Source organism: Eptesicus fuscus, chromosome 13 (genome assembly GCF_027574615.1).
Source record: "Eptesicus fuscus isolate TK198812 chromosome 13, DD_ASM_mEF_20220401, whole genome shotgun sequence".
Classification (NCBI taxonomy): Eukaryota; Metazoa; Chordata; class Mammalia; order Chiroptera; family Vespertilionidae; genus Eptesicus; species Eptesicus fuscus.
In genome coordinates, this window is record NC_072485.1 from 38,826,233 (window position 1) to 38,850,651 (window position 24,419).

General features: G+C 44.2%; 1 protein-coding gene and 1 pseudogene across 3 annotated transcripts in view; one reads left to right on the plus strand and one right to left on the minus strand.

The window, feature by feature from the left end:
- Positions 1–4,624: 4,624 nt before the first annotated feature.
- UVRAG (UV radiation resistance associated) overlaps positions 4,625–24,419 on the minus strand; it is a 274,349-nt gene continuing 254,554 nt past the window's right edge. For 2 of the 3 annotated variants that reach the window (XM_008149987.3, XM_054724633.1), the window contains one exon: positions 4,625–6,518. In XM_008149987.3, coding sequence (XP_008148209.2) covers positions 5,816–6,518 — 703 coding nt within the window. In that variant the 3' untranslated portion in view covers positions 4,625–5,815. Of the gene's footprint in view, positions 6,519–21,729; positions 22,455–24,419 lie in introns of those variants that run through there. The other variant, XM_054724634.1, reaches the window with a different exon arrangement.
- Positions 19,586–20,042, plus strand: LOC129151061 (60S ribosomal protein L27a-like; annotated as a pseudogene).

The following is a 24,419-nucleotide window of genomic DNA, read 5'->3' on the forward strand; positions in this document are numbered from 1 at the left end:
GTAAAAAGAAACTGATAAAATTAAAAATTTAATTTACTGGATTCAATATATCCAAAATATTAGCATTCCAACATGGCATCAATATGAAAACAAAACATTACTTACATCCCATCGTTGTAGTACGTCTCTGAAATTCACTGTGAATTTTACACTCACTGCACGTCCCACTTTGGCCTGGCCACTTTCAATGACTAGTCACACCTGGACCTCACAGATAGGGCTGTGATCACAATTAGGGTCAAGCATTTGCCAAGAATTAATTCACCGGTGCTGTTCTTCCATCAAGAGGCATAAACGGTGTGGTTTTCTCTCTTTTTGTGACACTAGCAGCCACTGATGGTCATTGTCCTAGAGGCATGAATTCATAGCAGGTGCCACGTGCTGATAGTCTAACTCTACTAGCCCTTCCGAATCGTTTTACTTGGAATATTTCTGTAAGAGAAACAGCCCCTCATCAACTGATAGGTTAACTAGCGTGTGCAATGCATGCAGGGAAGGTAAGTCAACGTTTGAGCCTGTCCTTTACCAACAGCTCTCAGGGTTACAGCTGTTTAGGGCAGGTCGCTGTGCTTGCCGTGTGCAGGCTGCAGGGAGCCGGGCGAGGAGGTGACTCCAATCCAGGTGGCAACCCCAGCCATGGTGAACCCCTGGGCAGCCAGCCAATCCTCTCCCCTAAACCTCAGGAATTTCCTTCAAAAGGCCCGAGAAGCCCCCAGCCACCCCAGGGGTACCCCTAGCTCTTCACAACAAGTAGTGAGAAGGAGGGTCCTCCCCTTTCCCGCCAGGCTCCGGGCCCCTGCAGCAACCTGAGACATGTTTTGAGGAAGGAATACAGATGAACCCCTGGAGCAGGAGGAGTCTGTCCCGGCCTCAGGGAAAACCTAAGCCCCGGGCTGAGGAGGAGGGCACAGGCCCAGAGAGGTCCAGCGCCTTGCCCGGGTCACACAGCCGGTGAGCGGCAGGGCAGGGCTCTGCACCCCGCCTGGCTGAGGGCCCCTCACTCGAGATGCCCAGACTGCTTCCTTCCTGCCTGCTCGTAGGTGCTTCTCAGAGGCAGGCTAGTCCTTATCGCTGCCCACTCCCACTCTCCATTCCTTCCAGATTTGCTGCCTGTGATCTAGCGGGGACGGTGAGAAGCCTCTTGGTACAAAACCAAAGGGATCCGGGCCTGTGCTCTCCCCTGGGCGGCCTGGGCCTGGGCCGGCCGGCTGCAGCTATGGCACACTGGCTGAATTTCTCTCACGTTTATCTCCCTGCACGGCTGCTCTCTTTCTGGATTGCTGACACTGCCAGTCTCTACAAAGTGTGGAATTACTTTATAGACATGTATTTTTTATTCATTTAAAATCCACAAGGCTGAGCTGTCTACCTACAAAACTGTAATTAGATGCGCTAAGAGGAAAATGAAAAAAAAAAGAAAGGCTTCTATCTACTTGAAGTGAAATTAAGAGCTCTGGGCACCAATTCAGCAATCAGCGAGGCGGCCGGAAGCTGAGAGAGAATATTTCTGGATGAGGTGGGCCTAAATAAGGGCATCTGCCAGGTGGTAAGAAACATGAAAATTAAGCTCATGAGGCCTCTGGGCTGTGTCTCAACACTGTGTCCATGCCACCCACCCAAACACCTGAAACACTTGCCACTTGTTTAGAGCTTAGTTTCTCCACAGCTCCGTCCTGGCACAGCCTCCGTGCACAGAATGAGGAACCGCCCTCCACAGCCGGAGACACACGATGCAAGAAATCCCTGTGGAAGGGCTGGCTCCTCCCCATGCGGACGGCGCTTCGCAAAGATGAAGCGCTTTCTTACAAATGTTTATCTCCTTCTCACCGTCCGACCCTGGGAGTGCGGGGATCACCCCACTTCACAGATTAGGAGCGGGATGCAGAGGGACTAAGTGGCTTCGCTCGGCCCAAGCGCTGGAACAGGCAATGGTGGTGACAAGTCCCGGGGACCCTGTCCCTGCGCAGTGGCCTCCACAGGACTAAAGGGAACCGACAACGATGGGGCAGGCCCCATGCAAACGGAACGGCAAGGGCAGACTTCTCCCCAAGCTCCTACAGACTGAAAAGTGGGGTCCTTCAAAGTACAATGACTTGACCTGTCAGAGCTTCACAGTGGCTGAATCCGGGGTTCATGCAGGCTGCGCTCTTCGTACCCCACAGTAAACCTCGTTTGCTATTCGATCTTTACCCTGAAACGATCTTTACCGTGAGGGACCCATGGATACACCTCTTTTTCAGACATGGATTTTTTTTTTCTAAACAAAAAGGAAAGATTAAAGAGACTTAAGCAAGTATCTCTACAGTCTAGCCTCAGCGTGGCTGCCAGTCATAATTCCGATCTAACCAGGTTACTCTTCTGCCCTTGAGCCTGGGAGGGGTACCTGAGTGGCCCACTGCATGCATTCAAGTCTCTTGACTTGGCACCTAAGTCCTTCCCATGGGCCTGCAATTCACTTTCTCTTCTCACCCTTCTTCACAGCCGCTCGGACCCCACGCACAGCACACTTCTTGCTGCTCTGCAAACACACAGGACCCCGCCTTGCCTCGGCCTTCGCCAGGCGGTCCCCTCCTCCTGTGACGTGCCACCGTACAGAGCTTTCCATCTGCATTGCCCTCCGTGAACCTCCCCTGATCCCCGAGGCAGAGTGGCTTTCTCCCACCCCGCAGGACGGCCGCATATCCCTTCAGCGTATCATCAATCACACTGACTTACAACTGTTAATAGAACTACCTCCCCCTCCACTGGAGAATGTGGCAGAGGTCAGGGCTTATTAATCTTTGTATTAACCTTGTTTAGCCAGAGAGAGAAAGAGAGAGAGAGAGAGAGAGAGAAGAGAGAGAGAGAGCGAGCGCTAGTTTAATAAATGTGGAATGGCTGACTGAGAACAAGGTCTTCATACTTAACTCAGCTTCAATATGAAATTCAAAACAATGAAGAAAACATGACTCAAACATAGCAGGGAAATAACATACACTTTTACTCTCAAAATAAATACTAATCAATTTTATTTTATAAATACAGATGCTGAGTTTTCTTCCAATTACCAACAGACCAGTTTCACATGCCATTTATTATTGGTGGTGGCTTAAAAAATTATTTAAATAACCGGCTAGGTCAGGATAAATGGGCACCATTAGAACCGCTAAAAAAATATAGCTGGATACAATCTTCCAAAACTAATATTCTGAGGGGGGGAAAAATCTCTGGAATTTCTAAAGTGGGTAAGAGGAAGTGGAGAGAGAAAACACAATCAAATATTCATTTGATAACATTTGCTGGCTGTTAAAAGCGTCTCAGCTACGTGAAAGCTGTAAGGGCTCTTAGTCGTGTGGAATTGGATAGTGGTGAGCTTTCACTTCAACGTATGTCCATCCTTGAAACAAACTTGATGTTTTAGTGATTTGCAAGACCAGAAAGATTAGTAGGAGATGATCACTCATCCCATCCTTTGGCTATGGCCACTTTAAACAGAGGCAAAACGAATTCTGCAGCATTGGAAGACGCTGAACAGTTATTTCTGGAGACACGGAATACTGCAGGTTCTACCCAGGTAATGGCAGAAACTGCAGACATCCAAAATATTCAAATGAAAACACAAAACGCAAACTAAACAAACCCAAACCTAGGTGATGTTTTCAGGCATAACATCATTGGACCCTGTGGATCAAGCAAATGTATAGGTAACTACTGATGGGTTCTGAGCAATCTAATCACACGCATGGCAGGGCTTCATGTTGGGGGGTGAAGAGTTGTGAACCCAGGAATCAGGTTGTCACAAACGAGAGTCGGGTGGACGGAGCCCCAGAGCCCCATCTGGTCGTGTGGAACCTGAGATAAACACCGGGACAGGTGCTCTGAGTGCGGCCCTCTGCGTGGTGCTGCCAGGAGCCAGGCTGCAGGGCCTGCAGTTGACACACCTTGTCTGAGTTTGGCGTACAGTTTAACTCCACTCCTGTACCTTGGAAAATCACAATCACATGTGATTCACTCACACAGTCCATTGTTTAATACTCACACAGTCCTTCAAAAACCGATTTTTTTGGGGGGGATATTGTTACTTCCTTGGAGGACCCCACAGACCAGTCTGACATAGACTGGTGTCTATCTCCACCCTCTTTGATTCTAAAACGAATGACAGTACAGTGCAAAGAAGCTGGGCCTCTACAGATGGCTTCTACTCCAGCTTTGGAGTAGTCCACCTTTTCACGTGCAATTCATATGGACTTCTTGAGATCGAGTTAAAGCTTTTAATTGCTCGCAGGCTGGGTCTGTCTGTCATGCAATGATTCTGTGAGTTCTCTTTACACGAAAAACAACAACATGAGCTATTCCATTTCAAACGTGGCTATAAATTAAAATCGAGCCCAGGAATGCTTGGAAAAAATATGAAAATGATTATGAAACCTATGAGTTAAGATGTTATGTAGGACAAACGCAGCTACTAGAGAGTACACCAGTGAAGGTGTTTGTGTTGCTATAACAACAGGTAAATTCAAATGAAGTCAACACATTAGCTTAGATGCAGCCCCAGTTTTGTTCAGGCTGGTCCTATCTCGATGAAATACATGGAGATGTAGTTTCAAGAGGAATTCCAAGCTGGAAAAAAAAAAATCAGGTCAAGTGAAGTACACTCAATTTTTATTCTTCTATACAATACATGGATACATGGATAAATTTTCCTTAAAGAACTTGCAACCCTGAGGCGATGTCCTTGGGTAAATAAAATATAAAGCAATAGCAAATGAAATTTGAGCTCCAGGAATGACAGTTGAACTTCAAAAACATAATTTAATATTTATGCAATTGCACACCTATCAATAGTATTCTATGCCTCATCTAGCATTAGTCCAATGACCTCAACTGCCTTGCAGTTTGCACATTGGAGGGCCTGACTCTCTACATATATTTCATCACATACGATGTCTTCCAGCTGAAATTTAATAAATTAGCATGGGCTGTACACATGCGGGTTTTGTCTGGTGAGTGCACTGCCAGGAAGCGGGCCTAGTTTTGACTGCAGCATCTGCCCACATAAACACTCTGGCCCTCAAAGGGGATTGGATGCCATTTGACTGGACAACCTTGGGGTCCTCGAGGGTCCCTGGGATCCACCGAAGGCGAGGTCTTTCGTCTAATTTGAGGGCTGCCTCAAGGCCATGGCTATCAGAGGAGGTGGAAGGTCAGAGTGACTTTATTAAAGAACCCGTGAACCTGACGTCCTTTTTCCAGGGAGCACAACGCATCCACTGTTGCAGTGGAGTCTCTCGGTTGCCCATGGGGCATGGGGGCAGGGGGAGGGGCAGATGGCCTGGGTTTAAGGAGACGACTATTGTGCTTCTTATTCATCAGCCTAACGAATGGCCAAAGATCCTTCAGTAAATGGTAGAAATCTTTTTCTAAATATTCAATTTTTCCCAAAGTTTTATAAACTGGTGAGGGCAAATGCTTGAGAAACTAAAGGTGAGTTCATTATATTCTTTATATATTATCATCTTCCCTCTGGGGATAACATAGAAGAGTAAATAAAAAAGCAGACGAATACCTATAAGGTGACTCAAGCTAGAGAGTGACTTTTGCCTTCAAACAACAGTCAGGCCTGTAAAGCCAATCTTGCAAGCAAACTCTAACTTGGTCTGGCCCACTGATACACAATGATCCTGAGTCCCTCTTCCATTCACAAAGTCTATTTTCCCGAGGAATATCCTCCATCAATATTTATTTGTGTCATAATTATTACAAAGGGTAACCAGTGCAGCTTTATCCTCATTTTAGGCAGTAGCCCTGTCCTGGACCTACTGTCTATCTGCTCACTTCACTTATCAGAGCTCCGGCGTGGCCGGCGAAAGCTGGATACGTTTTCGTTCAGTGCATAGATCCTTCGGGAGAACTCTTCAAATTCTCCCAGAACTTGTTCGTCACACTCCACTGCCACAGCACTGTCCACTGGGATGCAGTTAAATGCTTCCAGCTGGTCACTTGAGGTGAAACCTGTGGCTTCCATCCCGATGATCTCTTCCGCTTGCTCCACGGCACAGCAGAGCTCAGCTTCTGAGCCGGGGTGGAACTCGCCCGGCAGCTGGGCGCTGGCGGGGCCAGCCGGCTCGCTGGGTAGGAGAGAGCCGCTGACCGTGGCTGGATGCCCAGGGAGGGCTTCTCCTTGTTCTTGGCCAGTGTTTACACTCACGGGGCCCGCATTTAAGCTGTTGCCCAAATCGACTCCCTTTTTCTGGTTTTCTTTGGAGAAGTCCAAGGAGGTATCCAAGGAGGAGGACAGAGATGTTGTCTTTCTCTCAGGCTCTCCCAGGGAGGGGATGGTGGTCCCAGGCTGGGCGACTGCTGAGTTGTAGCTGGGAGGAGGGGTTTTGTAATGGAGTCTCTCGTTCTCTGAGCTGGCCCGTTTTCGGTGTCCTTTGTCTGGCGAAGGAATGCCCCCAGAGAAGCCGACATCTGCACCCCCAAATATGGAGCTTTGTCTCTTTGGAACAGGAATTGCACTGGAGGTGTGATGTCTGTCGCTAGAAGACAAACAAAAACGAGAAATTAACTTCCAACTTCAGAACTCGGTTTAAGCCTTCTGGATCCAGAAACAGGAAATAGCATGCTTAGGTTTGAGTTAATTAAGATTGATAATAATATTCTTAGTATAAACTGTAGTGTCTGAAGGGAAGAAACAACCCAAAGTATTCTCAGTTCAACTTTGGGAGCGTCCTTCAAGAAGGTTCAAGACAAAATGAAATACATGCAGAGGAGAACCCCCGGGTAGGATGGGGGATAGAAACCATGTCATATGGGGAAGAGTTGCAGTAATTGGAGGGATTGGATCTGGAAAGAACAATATATAAAGGATGCAACCAACTTTATACATCTGAAGGGCTATCCATATTCTTGTTCTTTCTTTTTAAAAACATATTTTTTTTTTATTGATTTCAGAGAGTAAGGGGGAAGAAGGGAGGTAGGGAGGGAGGGAGAGAGGGAAAATCAGTGGTGAGAGAATCATTGATCGGCTGCCTCCTGCATGCCCCACACTGGGGATCAAGCCGGCAACCCGGGCATGTGCCTTGACTGGGAATCGAACCCTGACCTCCTGGTTCATAGGTTGATGCTCAACCACTGAGCCATGCCAGCTGGGCCATATTCTTATTCTTATTTTTCATATTCAACTTATTTTATCTTCGTGAAGCAGGTACCTTATTTGGCATAGAAGTTTAGTGACTTGCTCATGGTACCGCAGTGAAGCCATGGCAAGGCTAGACCAGCACTCGTGACTCTTGACGTGATGATCAATAGCTTTTCCAATACCCAAATGCTAATCACCTTGGATTAGAGAACTGACAGAGAGAGAATCAAGGATATAAATATATTTTAATAAAAACTTAATCTAGGAAACGACTTCTCCTTTACAAGGCTGGTCACACACGTTTTATAAGTTTGGCCTTAAGTGCCTTCTTTCAGACTTGAGTTACTTCTCAAGAAGATACTTCGGGCCAGCAATAATAATCACTCTTAAGCGATACAAATTTTAGTTTCTAAAGTAATTTTATACACATCATTTCATTTGGTCCTCACAAAAACCCTGTCAAGAAAGCAGAGTATACATTACTGCTCTTAAGTTCGAAATAATAAATAACCATTAGTGAATGGAAAGAGAGTATTCAGACCCTGGAAATAATGGTCATGTTATACACTGTGCTAGTAAAACCACCTTAGAGGACTGATCACAATTCTTGATATTATACTTGGATGAAGCTAGTCAGCTTCAATAGAACTATAGGAACAGACTGGGTCCAGACAGAGGGAGGTAGAAACACAAGACCCGTTAGACTCGTGTGTTCTTCAGATGAGGAAACACACACACACAGAAGCTGTTGGCACAGGGCAACTACTAGGCATGAGTGGAGGCTACACTTGAGACTATGCCCGCCCAACAAACGCTACTCCATGTGCCCGGCCTGGGGGATGGGAAACAAATGCAAGACGGAGCAGGCCCTGCCTCTGAGGAGCTTCCGAGCTTGTAGGAGAAAGCCATCCATAATGACTAACGTAAAACACTTCTAAATCACAATAGTGATGTGTCTTGAAAAAGAAGAAAGGATCGAGGGTTCCTTCTACCTGTGTCCACAGCCACAAGCCCTTGAACCAGCTCCCTCCCTGCTCCTTCTCTCGTTTTCTTTCTTTCTTTTTTTTTCTCCCCCTGATGCTGGATTATCCCTGTGATCTCAGACACCTAAGCAAGGCTTATGCTTCTTGAGAAAAGGCAACCACAAGGCTGCTAATCCCCAGGTCCGTCAGACAACCTTGCTTGGCTCTAAGTGTTGGTGCCAGGAGAGATTTCATAATTAGGGGTGGCCAGTGGGGTGCACAGACCCAGGCAAGCACACCGGTAAATTACTGTTTTTAGTTCTCAAGAAAAACAAAACAAAACAGAGCAAAACCTGCTGGCCTTAATCTAGGTTTTCAGTTAATATGTTGTCAAAACTCGCAGTAACTGGGTAAGCCACACATTTTTGTGAACCTTGTAGTTTTCACTCTCCCACTTGTTGACTGTCCCTCTCTAAGTGATTTGGCAGGGAGCTTAGGCAATCAAAACGAAACAGAGCATCAGCACTAACCACAGTCTATTCTGAGCAGCTCCCACCCCAGCTGAGGAGGCGTGGGAAGCACCAGGTGAGCCAGCCTGGGACAGTGGAGGTGACAGTGCTGGCATGGAACTAGACGCCAGGTGCTTAACACCCTTGGTGATGAAGGATGAATGCGATGACACTTCCCCTGCCGCCATCACCTCCCCTCTCCCCACCCCAGCCTGCCCTGCTTCCCTCCTAGGCTGATGAAAGCAGAGCACGAGAAATGGAGCAGGGTGCAGCAGCAGTGCTTACGGCACAGAGGAAAGGGGTTTTGTAGTCCTCTAGGGCAGCGGTCACCAAGCGATGGTCTGTGGACCACTGGTGGTCCATGAGGTCTGAAAGGTTGGCGGCCGCTGGTTTAAGGAAACCTTTGGAGCAGCAGTCGCCAACCGGTGGTCCGTGAGGTCCGAAAGGCTGGTGACCGCTGCTCTAGGGTTCTGAGACTCCCTGAAGGCTCTCCTCAACGTTGCACAACAGAAAAGTAATAAAGTGTGACATCCTTCCTGGCAACTACAATGGGAAGGGAACTCCCATTTTCCTGAGCATCCATAATGTTGAACCCTCACATCTACGCTGTGAAAAAGGCGGGTGCGTGGGTTCTGTGGTTTAAGGTGCAGAACCCACATCTGAACTAGATTCAGTCTGACTCTAGAGCCCACACAGTCTGTCTCATCCCACCTGGGAAAAATCATATTCAAATTCAACTAACATTTGCTAAAAACCAATGATACGCCAGACTTCAAGCTACTAGTACGTGCCATTCTACAGGCCTTTTCATTGAACTCGTCCAACTTACACTGAGTGGCCAGATTATTATGATCTCTGAACGCATAATAATCTGGCCACTCAGTGTATGTGTGTGTGTGTGTGTGTGTGTGTGTGTGTGTGTATGTGTGTGTGTGTATTAGAGGCCCGGTGCATGAATCTGTGCATGGGTGGGGTCCAGCCAGCCTTGTCAGGGGGAGGGGACATGAGCAGTTGGCTGGCCTGCTTGCTGGTTGAACTCCTGGTTGAGGGGACAATTTGCATATTAGCCTTTTATTATATAGGATATACACTGAGTGGCCAGAGTATTATGCGTTCAGAGATCATAATAATCTGGCCACTCAGTGTATATCTAAGCTCTGGGATGTTATTCCCTTTTAAAGGGTGTATTCTTGGGCTTTTGAGAGGTAGAGACTGTTATTTTCTGACATCCCGATTTTATGATATTCTTCTCCTGTTTCCTCAGATTTTTATGAGAATCCAGGTAATGATAGCTTGAGTTACAATCTGGAAAACTCCAGTAACAGTAAAATGTTCCCTCTTAATAAGGGTAAGAAAATGCGTTATTATGGATAGGCAATAAAGAAGTCTACATATCTAAAGTTTACCCTTTAATCGCCACGTTTGTCTTTAACATTTTTAGCCATGTGCAATAAAACCTTACCAAAATTTTTATTGAAGTATTTCTTATAATCTTAAAAAGAGTAAGCTGAACAAAAAGGGTATCTTTGTTTAATTGATTTTTAGAGAGAGAGGGAGGGGGAGGGGGAGTGTGAGGGGGAGGGGGGAAGAGGGAGAGAGAGAGAAGCATCGATGTGAGAGCGAAATATCGATCACATGTCTCCTGCATGCCCCCTATGGGGGATCAAGCCCACAACTCGGCATGTGCTCTCACCAGAAATTGATTAGGCAACCTTTCAGTGTATGGGATGATGCCCAACCAACTGAGCCACACCGGCCAGGGGCAATAAAGGTATCTTCATAACTTTGGGCCATCACTATGAACATGTATTAGTAAACTAAACTATGACATAGTAAAGAGACTATGGGATTTTCAGTGGCCTGTGTCTTAGGACATGAGTCTGAGAGTTCTGACACTGCACTTGAGTTTCCCCATGTCCTCTCTCACTGTCATGGGCAGTGTGGCTACATCCACCTCTTGCCTGCAGGGGCTTCTCTTTTTCTAATGTTTGCTTCTAATGAACTATGTCCTTGTGAAGTAGATGTCCTAAGAATTGTGTGCAAAGTAAGAGTAAACAGGATTGGAGTGATGGGCGAGCAGATATCCTGGGCATAGTAAGCTTTATTATAAGTTTTGTAACATTAGTTTTGGCTGCTCAGAATTAATTTTTTTTTATTACTTCCAGGATCTTAGCAATGTTCCAGATTTTTAAGATAGCTGAGTTCCAAACAGCTGAAGTGTTGAATGATTACATTAAAATATATACAAACACACATGCATTTTTAATTATTGAAATAATTTTCCAGGGAAAATTAAAAAAATATAAACCATATGAAAAATAAAAATCTCTTACAAGGCTATTACCCATCAAATAACCACTGTTAATTTTGAATATTTTCCTTCCAGACTTTGATTTTATGTGTGTGTGTTTAATTTTAAAATACCAAAAAAACCTAAAGTTGTGTTTGTGGTAGATATATACAATTCTGTAGTCTGCTGTTGGATGTTATTAAAATCTCCTGGTAAACAATTCTAAATGGTTGCTCCATTGACTAGAATATTATAAATTGCTTAATCATTCCCTTAGTTTTGTAGATTAAGGGTATTTCTAAAATCTTACTCTTAAGAAACTGCTGTGAGCCTGGGGCAGGGGGTGGGGACAAGCTAGAAGGAGTCAATGGGAGAAAAAAAGGGGACATATGTAATACTTTCAACAATAAAGATCTAAAATGTTAAAAAAATAAATTAAAAAAAGAAACTGCTGTGAGCATCTCTGTATAAAAACACAAAGCATACATTTTAAATAAAATTTGATTTTCATATTTAATAGGTTTCCAGAAGAAACCTTCACTTCACATTTCAGTGGAAGCTAAATTTGTACAAGAAAGAAAAGGAGTATTTTATCTCTAGTACTGCCTAAAAAGGTAAAAGGTAGCAATTAAAAAGGCAAATAATAGATCAAAAAAGAAGGCCCAGAAGGTTTCAAAATTCCTTTTGTCTGATTACAGTCTGGCTTTGTGATTATTTCATCTAGATGGAAGAAGAGGTCGGAACGCATAGATTTCCTAATTACATGACCAATTTTTAAAGACTACTGACAGTTTATTTATCAAATGAAATTAGCATGCTATTTAAGCTGGATAACTCATAGGGAATTTTTACTCTTAGAAACAACCTGAGTGAATGTGGGGGTTTGGGAGCAACGGACGCAGCAGGAAACGTGGGAACTTTGTTCTGTCTCCCACTCCTGCCTTAGACTACAGATTCGGGGGCACAGAGCCTGAGGTTTAAGCAACTGAACTGAGTCCCCAGTTCACTGCACACATTCTTCTCCTCCTCAGCCATTTGCCTTGAGTAGATGTGTCTTCCAGCTTGGCTTAGGTCCAAGCTGAAAACCCGGAAACATGACATCTGGGGTTTAATGCTGCAATTAAAAGGAACTTATTAAAAAGCAACAACCCAAAGATATTGTAATTGCAAATTTACTAGGCCATGGTTTAGTGAAAATACAGCATAGACTGCTGAACAGCTGAACCACATCTGGGCTGTTACCTTACCTAATGATAAACCTATTGCTACAAGTAGAAAAGGCTATCCTAGGGTCACAAACAACAGCATGGTGCGGGAGAAGTCAAGTGGTTTGGAGTTTAGAGGTCGAGGAGGACAGTCTGGTTTAAATTTGGCTTTTTTGGATCAAATCTTCTCTGATTTCTATACATTAAGGTGATTAATGTCTTTCTCATTCTGCCAGTCCTCATTTATTGCAGTCAGTTACCTTCTGTTCTCCCTTCAGCTGTCTCTGGAGGGAGTGACAGTGATGAGAAAGGGTGTTCAAAGACCTGGATTCTATTCCTAGCTCTGCCACCACCATGAGCCTAGTTGGAGTTATGACTTAAGGTTGAACTCGCCACTTATTAGTTACATGACTGTAGGCAGTCACTCATCTTCTCTGTGCTCCAGTTTTCTCCTTCGTAAAATGGATTGCTGGGCTGCGGTAAGGAGTAAATAAAACGATGTGCATCAGATCTTTGGCTGGATGCCTGGCAGGTATACCGATGGCAGTAGTAGCTGTAATTGTAGTTGCTGTCATTATTATTAGCTTCCATGGGCTTCGGATTCCCAAAGTATTTTACAGAAGGGATAACTGAGGCTCAAAGACATTTATGTCTTGGGCAGAAACATAGGGTAATGGGTAGCAGAGGAAAGACCAGAATCTAGAGCTCCTTCCTGCTACTGTTTTCCCCTACACAGAACACTGGTTAAACAGGAACAATCAGAACTCTTCCCACCCACCCCCATCTCCACTTCTGTGCACCAGGGAGCTAGCTGCAAGAAGCAGATAAAGAATGAAGGGTATGGGTCCGGGTGAGACCATGTGTCCCTGGATCCGGGTGAGGCCTCGTGCACCTAGGCCCGGGTGAGCCCAAGTGGCCCTGGGTCTGGGAGAGGCCAAGCGTCCCTGGGTCCGGGTGAGACCATGCGTCCCTGGATCCGGATGAGGCCTCGTGCACCTAGGCCCGGGTGAGCCCAAGTGGCCCTGGGTCTGGGAGAGGCCAAGCGTCCCTGGGTCCGGGTGAGACCATGTGTCCCTGGATCCGGATGAGGCCTCGTGCACCTAGGCCCGGGTGAGCCTAAGTGGCCCTGGGTCTGGGAGAGGCCAAACGTTCCTGGGTCTGGGTGAGACCATGTGTCCCTGGATCCGGGTGAGGCCTCGTGAACCTAGGCCCGGGTGAGGCCACGTGCCCCTGGGTCTGGGAGAGGCCAAGCGTCCCTGGGTCCGGGAGAGACCATGTGTCCCTGGATCCAGGTGAGGCCTTGTGAAACTAAGCCCAGGTGAGGCCACGTGCCCCTGGTCTGGGAGAGGCCAAGCGTCCCTGGGTACGGGTGAAGCCAGATCCTGGGTCCGGGTGAGGCCGTGCGCCCCTGGATCCATCCGGGTGAGGCTGGGTCCCAGGCCCGGGTGAGACCACGCGCCCCTTGGGTATGGGTGAGGCCACGTGCCCCTTAGTCCAGGTGACGCCGTGACCCTGGGTTCGGCCGAGACCAAACCAGAGGGAGTCGGACCTCCATTACCACCATTTGTCCACCATCCAGAACTGAGGGGTCAGTGCTGACATGTACACATAAGGAACTACTGGTCATCGAAATTGGGTCTCAAAAGAACTGTTGGTCCAGGGGGAAGCTCGCTACAGATTGATTCATTTGCCTGTCAGCATAAATATTATTGCTCGTCTCACATTCAGTTCTTATTAGTATATATCTAGTGACATTTGATCTTGTTCATCTAGAGGAAATGATGAACAACATAGACTGAGGAACAAGAACAGAACCAGAAGTAAGCAGGCATCAATCGGACTATCGGGCCTCAGAGGGAGGATAGGGGAGGGTAGGGGGAGGGTGGGGGGAGGGGGAGAGTTCAACCAAAGGACCTGCATGCATGCATATAAGCCTATCCAACGGTTAAGTTCAACAGGGGATTGGGGCCTGCGTGGGGAGAGGGGTGGGATGGGAATGGGGGGATGAGGACAAATATGTGACACCTTATTCAATAAAGAAATTTAAAAAAAAAAAAAAAAAAAAAAAAAAAGAAAAAGTAAAAATTAATGTGGTCTTCAGAGAACTATAAGAAAAAGTTGCTGGTGACAAGATAAATCATTTGTATATGGCAAAGAAGGAGAGAAAATGTCTGGATACAATAGATTAAAGAAACAAGGAAACAATTAGTCAATTACTTTTAGTTAAAATATTAAAAATGCATTAAAATTATGTCCTGTTAAAAGAACTATAACCTGCTCAGTAGACATTGTGCCATTTTTCCAACATTGAAACTACATATTGATTAGGATTTCCAGATGTCTGTTAGCAGTGGAAAAATATTTGCAAATACTTTTAAATAAAAACTTACATTTATAATTAAAAAAAAAAAAAAAAAAAAGAATGAAGGGTAGTATAGGAGTTTTGGAGAAGAAGTACTTAATCAATCAAGAGTTATTCTGCCCAATGTGAAAATTCATTCCATTTTTTCTTTTCTTTTTTTCTTAAGGACCTGGGGTAGAGAAAGCTTTGAATAAAGTAGAAATGCTCAAACTGCCTCTATTTACACGATCTACCAAATGCTTAGGGACTATAAGAACTTCCCAGAATCCTTTGTGGTACATTCCAGTTGTCCCCAAACCCCTGATGCATCATTTTTTCTGCATGAATTTAGCTTCAGGGGGAGAGTTTTTGTAAGAGGCAGAATTTCTCTATTTCCCCAGCGTCACTGAGGAGAGCCACGTTCGAACTTTTATAGCCTTTACACAAATACCTGCCAGGAAGCCAACCTGGAGACAGCAGAACCCAGTTCATTCCCCTCTGTCATCCTTGCCCCCACAACTTTCTCCTCCTCTTTCTTTTTTTGCTGGTTTTTGTTGCTTAAATCTACAGCCTCCTTTTACGCAAAAGGGATTGGGAGAGAGCAAACAAGATAAGAAAGCACTGGTCCAAAATGTGTTCTCATTTCCACATCTCCCATAAGTAATATTCCAGAACTCCACATGCAACTCCACCATTACAAAACATAGAAACTGGTGAAGCACATATGACTCTGAACCTGTTTCCTCTTCTGTAAATCGGGTATATCCATCCAACAGTTGTGACTGCAAGAATTAAATGAGATATACAAGTAAAATTCTTAGTACAACGAGTAGGTACGCTATAACTTATTATTAAGAATTAAAACAATAACAACTAACATTATGAAGTACTATGGGGTAAGAAAGTACTCTGTTAACAACTTTATACATGGTCTCATTTAATCCTCACATCTCTATGAATTGTGAACACCATCTTCATTTTACAAATGAGGAAACTGAGGCACAGAGATAATTTAACAAAGGCAGATTGACTAAATAAATGTTAGTTCCTTTCTCTCCCAGCCCCTAGGACTGCCACCTGTTTGAGGGAGGAGTGAGAGTCAGAATAATTTTTAGGTCAAGTGGCTTTGTATCTTTCCTTCTCTCCTACATTATATAAAGTTTGTGTGGCGTTTCTGGCTTCCTAAGACTTGTTAGGCTGTTATAGGAATGCTGATGCATTTAAGCACGCATGATGAACAGAAACACTTTCTGACACAAAATGATATACACGTGGAGACTTGAGGGGGAAATAAAATAAAGGGAAAATAAAAACTTCCCACATCAAGCAAGTTCCTGACGTGGGGGTGCATTCAGAGCTGTGTGAGAAGATTTTTTCCTGTTCTCTTTCAGTCACTGTGCTTGTGTTATCTGTCTACAAGCAGGTCTCACTCTGTAAAGTATTAGGAAAGAGTATACTTTGCAGTCTCAAATATGTGTCTTTCCCTCCTACAAAATGTTTCCTCTGAGGAACATTGCTAGATCACAGCTGGTCAAGATGCTAAATCTTTGACGGTCTGGATCCTGGCCAGAACCTACAGTTACAATTCCGTAAAATAAGAATTCTTAAAAAGAAAAAAACCCACAACAACCCTTTAAACAACATTTGATCTTCTTCTTTCCCCCCCTTGTAGCAAGCGATGACCTCATGGCAGCGAGACCTCTACACGGAGGTGTTTAAGTTGGTTTACCGCCATCAGAAATGTTTGAAGCTCTAGGTATGAGTCCGCGCCAATATCATGTCAACTGTGCTAAAAAGCAATAATAGTTTCTCACCTTCTTAAAGATTACTGCTTAAATAATGCAGAGCAACGACAGGGCTGTGCAGGCTGCCAAAAGCAGGTTGCCAAGGCAAAGCTGAGGTAGAATTACGTCTTTTGGCAGCTAAGAAATTATGACATAAAGTTAGTTTTTTCAAAAAACAACCTCCATAAATTAGACTACTATCCTTTTTCAAAATCCAGTCATGGCTGGGATTTATCTTTCCCCTTTCTCTCTCTCTGATCAAGTAGAAGCACAGAGCCTCGTTTCGGGAAAGCCAAGTTGACCGGCTAGATCTTATCTCCCAGGAGGTAGCTGGGGGTTAATAGTTTTAAGCATGCAGTATCCTGGCCACAGGCGAGCAGTCTAAAGACCTCTCACCATTACCAGATAAGTGAAAGTGCTTAATCTTTGCCCTGGATGTGAACAAAAACAAGAAACAAAATAAAAATAGAAGCAATCTTAGGCCAAAAGCATTGGCTGAATTCTGTGCCAATGGTCACTTTCCCCCCTGGGCTCAGCTTGAAAGGTTTCCTGCCAAAGTCTGACTAAATAAAAACAGTTTAAAAAGGTCTAAATGAACAAGGGAGCCTTTACATTTTCTTTAAACTGAGTACCGAAGGAAAGACGGATTTCTGAAAGACGAAGTTCCAGAGGCAAAGGATAAAACAAGCAGCTGAAGCAATCCCTTTCCCTGGGCCATGTGATGTGAGGGCTGGCCATCGACCCTCCATAGCCCCGGACAACAGGGCCCCTCTTGGAAGAGAGGCTCCAGCATAAGCCAGGAGACGAGGCTAAGGGGGTCCCCACAGCCAGGAGGCCTATCTGGAAGCCAGTCTCAAGGCTGAGCTCCCTGGGATCAGGGAATAGAGAATGATCCTTCAAAGAGACGAAAGAGGTCCATGGGTGTGTGTGTGTGTGTGTGTGTGTGTGTGTGTGTGTGCAAGTCAACCTCTTTACCCATTAGCTTTCACTTTAAGGAATCATCATACAGCCCTAGCTGGTTTGCTCAGTGGTTAGAGTGTCGGTCCATGGGCTGAAGGGTCCCGGGTTTGATTCCAGTCAAGGGCACATACCTTGGTTGCAGACTCAATCCCCAGCCCTGATCGGGGCATGTGTGGGAGGCAACCAATCGACGTATCTCTCTCACATCGATGTTTCACTCTTTGTCTCTCCCCCTCCCTTGCACTCTCTCTAAAAATCAATGAAAAATATCCTTGGGTGAAGATTAACAAAACAAAACAAAACAAAGGAAATCATCATACAAATGAATCTAGGGACAGAGTCAGGCAAAAAATAAGACGGGGACTGTAAAATGGTCTGTAAAACAGAGAGATGCCAGGGATGGTACCTGGGGACCCATGGGAGTGTCTGGACAGGGGAGTAATAAAGTGTTTATGCTAAAAACTAGGGAAAAAAATAATAACTTTGCCAGGGAAGCCAGAGAAATAGTAATCTCACAGAGCCCGGCCCCAGAAAGAACTCTATAGGGAAATTAAAACCTCAGTCAGGGAATGCTTTCCGAACTTACAAGGCTGATTGCAAAGAGGACTACAGGAAGCTTTGGACTCCAGAGGCCAATGACAGAAGCCGTGAAATTCAGTCTGTGAAAGATGCTGCTGAAGCTGAGCTGCCACCATGCTAATAAGCTCTGCCCCGAACCGAGGCATGGGGCTTCAGTTGGGTGTTATTTTCAAAGAAAAATGGATAGCTCTGCCACCATTTTTGGATATGCTGGAGGCCTTCGGAAGAAGTGCTTGAATTACATTTAAAAATATTTGTTTTATTTGATTGATTGATTGAGAGAGAGAGAGAGAGAGAGAGAGAGAGAAACATAGATTTGCTGTTCCACTTATTGATACATTCATTGGTTGATTCTTGTATGTGCCCTGACCGGGAATTGAACTTGCAACCTTGGCATATCGGGATGATACTCTAATCAACGGAGCTCCCGGCCAGGGCCATTTAGCCATCATTTAATCATTGCTTAGTAAGAGACTGTGAGGGTCTCGGTATAACGTCTTGGGAACCTAATCTTATGTAGTCCTCTGTACCACCAAAAGAGGTGCAGTATAAAACTGTATGCAGATTAACAGGACATATAGGGTAGCCTCCCAAAAATGTATACACACTTTAACAGCGGATTTCTATTACATTTTAAAAATGAAATGTACTTTAATACAGCAGCAGCCAACCTTTCGGATCTCGCGAACCACCAGTGGTCCACGGACCACCGGTTGGTGACCGCTGCTTTAATAAACACTGCCTTTATAGTTTTCAGGGGACACCCTATATTAACAAATTAAATTATTTACTTCTTATTCAAATACATATTGAATGTACTATGCATAAGGCACTGTGAACTAGACATTACTATATCTGGGATACAACAATGATTGAGAAAAAAGCCATGGTTCCTGCTTTTATGGAGCTTATACCACTGTGGGAGAGGACAGACATTTGTCAACAAAATCACAAACGTCAATGCACAATGACCACCTCTAACACTGCCATGCAGGAGAGAACATGGGTTAAGAAGGCTTGTAACAGAACTGACGCAGAGAGGCCAAGATCCGAAGGGTTAGTAGTATCCTTCACCAGGTGAAGAATGGGTTAGTGGGTGGGAGCATCTTCTAGGCAAAGGGAACAAGGTCCTATGTCACAAGACAGAACACTGTGTGAGGACCCAAATGGTCATCAAGTGAAGAACATGGAAGACAATAAAGCTGGAGAGGCAAACAAGGTCTGGACCATGCAGCGGCCCAAAGGCCATGTAAGCGTTTTTCTCCTCATCTAAGTTGTTACGTGTTTTAGGCTAGGTGTGGCAGGTGGGAGGGAGAGATTAGTTGATTGATTTGTATTTTGGAAAGTCCGCTCTGGCTGAAGTTGGAGGACAGACTGGAGGTGATGCTAGAGGACCACCGGCTGTGTAGTAGTTTCAGTGAGAGACCCTGGCTTGGACCAGAGTGGAAACGCATAGATATGAGCAAACAGACATATCAGGGGAAATCAGCAGGGGTTGCTAAGGTTGGATACAGGGTTGAGAGGGAAAAGGAGAATTATGCCTGGCTTCTGGGTCAGTGTTAAAGAATAGATGGAGACTCCTTCGCTGAAAACTGAGGGCTGGAGGACCACGGGGCTTATGGTGGTTGGAAGACAGGATAAAAAAAATGGACTCAAAGAATGTGTTGTGAAAACATCCAGGAGGCAGTTGGAACAGAGCGCTGATGTCAGAGAAGACATCTAGGCAGGTGATTTCACACTCGTGCTTTATTTCAATACGGGGACATTCAAAATGACAACTGTCACCCCAGGATAAAGAATAAAAAGAGGGCCTGGCTCTTGCAGCTCAGCCACCGACATGCCATCCAGACTGAGGAAGACCCGAAAACTTCGGGGCCACGTGAGCCACGGCCACGGCCGCATCGGCAAGCACAGGAAGGGGGGGGGGGGGGGGGGCGCGTGCGGTAATGCTGGTGGCTTGCATCATCACAGGATCAGCTTCGACAAATATCACCCAGTTTCTTTGGGAAAGTTGGTGTGAGGCATCACCACCTAAAGAGGAACCAGAGCTTCTGCCCAACGGTCAACCTCGATAAACTGTGGACCCTGGTCAGTGAGCAGACACGGGTAAATGCTGCCAAAAGCAGGACTGGAGCTGCCCCCATCACTGATGCGGTGCGATCGGCTACTACAACGTTCTGGGGAAGGGAAAGCTCCCAAGGCCACCTGTCATTGTGAAGGCCAAGGTCTTCAGCAGAAGAGCCGAGGAGAAGATGAAGGGTGTTGGTGGGGCCTGTGTCCTGGTAGCTTGAAGCTACACGGAGGGAAGGTCATTAAAATGTCCACAAATAAAAAAAAAAAAAACGAGGGCCTGGAACTGAGCCTGGAGGGGCTCTAGATTTTTATGATGAAGCAGAAAAAGAAGATCCTGCAAATGAGATAAGGAGAAGCAGTCAGAGAGGAATGCAGAAAACAAGGAGAGGGTTATAATAACAGGGTTCCTTTCCTGGAACCAGAGATGCTGAATGGTCCCTTGTGTAAAACAGTTTAATCTTAAAATAATTATGAGAGGCTGTACTGAGGAACAGTTAAAACAGGGGCCCTAAAGCCGTCCTGCCTGGACTCAATCTTAGCTCCTCTGCTTGAGGGCTATGTCACCTTTAAGTTACTTTAACCTTCCTGTGCCTCAGTTTCCTCATTTGTAAGATGACAGAGGATAATGGGTCTTCTTAATTCACTGGGTTGCTGTGAGGATTAAATGAATTAATGAAATAATATATTCAAAATGCCTGGGAGACTATCTGATTTACAGTAACAGTCACCTGACTTAGCTATAATGACATTACTTATTATTATACATTGTTATCCACTAGCAAAAGAGTCATTGAACAAGCATCAACTCCAAAGCTGAAACACAGGGAATTGATCTAAATTGAGCTTAAACTCAAGGGTCACACTGAAGCAGCCAGTGGTCACTTTGAATGCTGCAAACCTGTGTCAGCTTTTGGTGGGCAAAGACCCTATCACTAGAGCCTTCTTGAAACTTAAGAGTACAGTGCTTCAGACCTAGAAGGATGCTTATCTGCTGATAAAGAATCCCTCCTGAAAAACACTTAGTACAGGATCCATAAGTGGCTTTTCTGCTAATTCCTTCCCTCCATTCATTTAAGTATGCCCATCTTCCAAAGCCAAATTCAAGTCCTAACTTCTTCATTAACCCGTCAAACAGGCCAATCTAAAGTGATCTCTTTGAACTCTAAACAGCTACACTACTTATGATTATACCATCCAACTGGTGCTTAATATAATCACTGACATTTCTATACATATTCCAGCAGACATTACCCTCACTGCCTGGCAGTCTGGGAGGCTCTGGGGATAAAGAGGTGAATAAAATAAGGTTTCTGTTGTTAGGGAGTTCCCACTTTGTAGTAGAGAAGACAGAGTTCACCAATAACCAGAACACCACAGTGCTTGGTATACAATGTCCATTTTGTATATTTTAGTGGAGAAGGGAGCCAGAAATCTTAAGGACTCATCAGAGGAGGTTATGTTTAATTGGTGCCTGAATAAGGGGAAATGGGCCCGGCTGTGAATGTGTGGGGAGCGGGGTGAGAATAAGAAGTAAAGAGAAGGATACTGAAGGAGGAACAAAACACAGTATGCGTGCAGCCCAACTGCGGAGCCAAGGCTTGTAAACATGGCCTGGGAGGGACCTGGTCTTCTTCAATTTCTTGCAACCCACATTTCTACTTTCTAACCTAACGCAGTGCAGAGCACACAGGAGATATGAAGTGAATATACTTGTTTTATGGATAAATGGATTTAATTAGTTGTACTCAAAAGGTATTGTTTTTTATTTCTTTTGGCAAGGAGTTGAGAAAACATTCAGTTAACGTTAAAAAGAGCACTACAGGGTTACTTCTAAGAGGGAAACAAAACTCTCTAAAGACATGGTTATAGTAAATCTAAATGAGGAAATATTATGCAGCCATTAAAATGATATTAAAAAGTTTTTAATGCATTGCTAAAAGCCTTAAGGTTTGAAATACAAAAAAAGCAGTATATACAACTACAACAACAGTGCTGTTCAATCCCGTAGCCACAGGTTACTGAGCACTGCAATGTGGCTAGTTGGATTTGAGATGTGCCATTAAGTGTAAAATATACACTGGATTTAGAAAGCATAATATAAAAAAGAAATGTGAAGCATTTTATTAATAATTTTAAAAACAATGATTATAGGTTGACAATTTTATTATTTTATTGGGATTAAATGAAATGTATTATTAAAATTAATTTACCTATTCCCTTTTATCTTTTTTTCAATGTGGCTGCCAGAAACTTAAAAGCACACATGTGGCCCAGACTGTATTTCTACTGAACAGCACTGGTGTAGAGGAGATCTCAACTCCTCTATATGAGAAACACACAGAAAACTAACCTAACGGCGGCTTTTCTCCCTGGATTGTGGTTTCCCCCTCTTCTATATATTCTTTACGTCTTCCAAATTTTATTCATTAGGCACATATTACTATATAATCAAAAGGAATGAAAAGAAAGAAATAAGACACAAATAAAAACAAAGAGAAAAAGATCTGGATTTGGCGCAAAGACTTGGTTGCTGGAGGCTGGGGAAAGAAGCCCAGGGAGACCCCATTGACTTTCTGTCACTGGTGGAGGGTTAGCACACAAAGGATGCTGGCCAGCTGTTCTTCATCCTAACTGGAGACAGAAAAAAGCGGAAATGGGTGTTAACGGCAGGAGGGGGCCTGTAAGTTAAATATAGGGAAGAATTTCCTGAAGTGAGGGTGTTTAAACTCTGGAATGAGTTATGGAAGAAGCCTGGTCCCACAAGGTCTTTTAAAATACTGCAGATACCCATATGCCTTGTGTGTTCCTGTCTAGAGGCAACGAGATGACTTGTCAAGGTTTCTTCTAAAATAGCTATCTTCCAGTAAATAACCCAATAAAACTTTCTTTTTCATTTATTTTTGACCAGGCTTCACTTTTGCTATTCAGGATGCCAGCCTGTAAGAAGCACTCTGAGAGGCAAGCATATCTGCTACAGCTACCTTAAGTAGGGCTCTTGAGACTTCAAAGACAGTGTCATTTGATCTAAATTTAAAAACCAACATCAGCTAGACAACATGTTTTTCAAGTCCCTCAGGGGTCACCTGCCAGAAACTAGTTCTGAATTCAGCCTCAGCATGATGGAGAGAAGGGAAGAGGATAGATTTGCTTTTTAAAAGTGAGGCTTTTAAAAACTGTTCACGCTGGACACTGCCTTCTTGTCAAAGGTGAGTATTTGGCTTAAAAGCAGAACTATTATATTGTTACTCTTTGTAGATTGGCTTACTTGCTGTAGGTTTTCACCATTCTCACTTTACTAAAAACAAACAAACATTTTCTTAAAACGTGCCAAAGTTCTTAGTTACTTATTTGTTTATTTAAATATGCTATTGAGCCGGATTCTATTTATAAGAAGGAATGGAAGGCTAGGTCAGCAGAAGCACCATCTAAAGATTTTAGCCCTGAGGTGAGATGACCGCACATAAAGCCACTCGTTGCTTCTCCCCAAGTCACATCATTCAACTCTAGAAGGAATCTGGAGATACCATCCAGCAAGCCAAGGTCACTTTTCACATGCTCTGTCCTCAATAAGCTCAATGAGACTGATGCAGTCTCCATACAAATAGCACACTTGGTTCATCAACATAAAATGAGTCAGTCCACGGTTGACCTTCATCACTGGAACAGACTGTCCGCTGAAGCTGGGTCTCAGCTTGAAGTCCCACATGACAGTAGGAGTGAACAATGCATAGGAATATTTCTGCACGTTACATCCTTCAAAATATTTAGCTTGCCTTATCTACTCATTTAGATTATAAACTAAACAACTGTCAACTAGGAAAAGACACGGCCAATCTTACACTCTGGAATCTTCTTTAGTCCCTTGAACAGTGCTATATGCAGAGGAGACAATGAATTGTTAAATACATGAATAATACTTAGCAATACTTTCTGTAGTCCTTTTTAGTTTATAAACCACTTAGACAGACGTTATCTCATTTGCTCCATACAACTATGCTTGGGAAATAGGGCTGGTGCTATTAACTCTATTTTAAAAAATGGATACTCAAAATGATTTATGAAAATTAAATGACAGAGTTGAAGTTAGAGCCTACATTTTCAGATTCCCAAATCCAGTGGTCCCTCCACTATACCACACTCCCTTGCTGCTAGACAGTTTAAGCTTTATAGGAGGGAAAAATTAAACTTAGAACAAAAAATTACATGTATAAAGCAGGACAGATGGCTTTGAAATCTTGCTTTCATCATGCCTTAATCTGAAAAAAGAACACGAAGTCCAAGGAAGACAAACACTAAGGGTATCATTTTTCTTAGGACAACCATGTGCTTCCTTTAGTTTTCTTGTTTCTTAACTAATGGAATTAAAACAGAATTATTTGTGTTTCTTTTGGTCTTAAAAGTTCTTAAACTTGTCACAAAGTTTAGGACTCTTCGTTCTCTACCTCTCTGAGGTAAACAGGGTAGGACACGCAACTAAAAATGCTTTCACCAGAGCTGCAGCCTTGATTTTGCAGTGCGTGTTTCTGTATTTGACTTCGGTGGGTTGCCCTGTGGAAGGTAACAGGTGTCAGAGGGCTGGGGAAGCGCAGAGAAAGA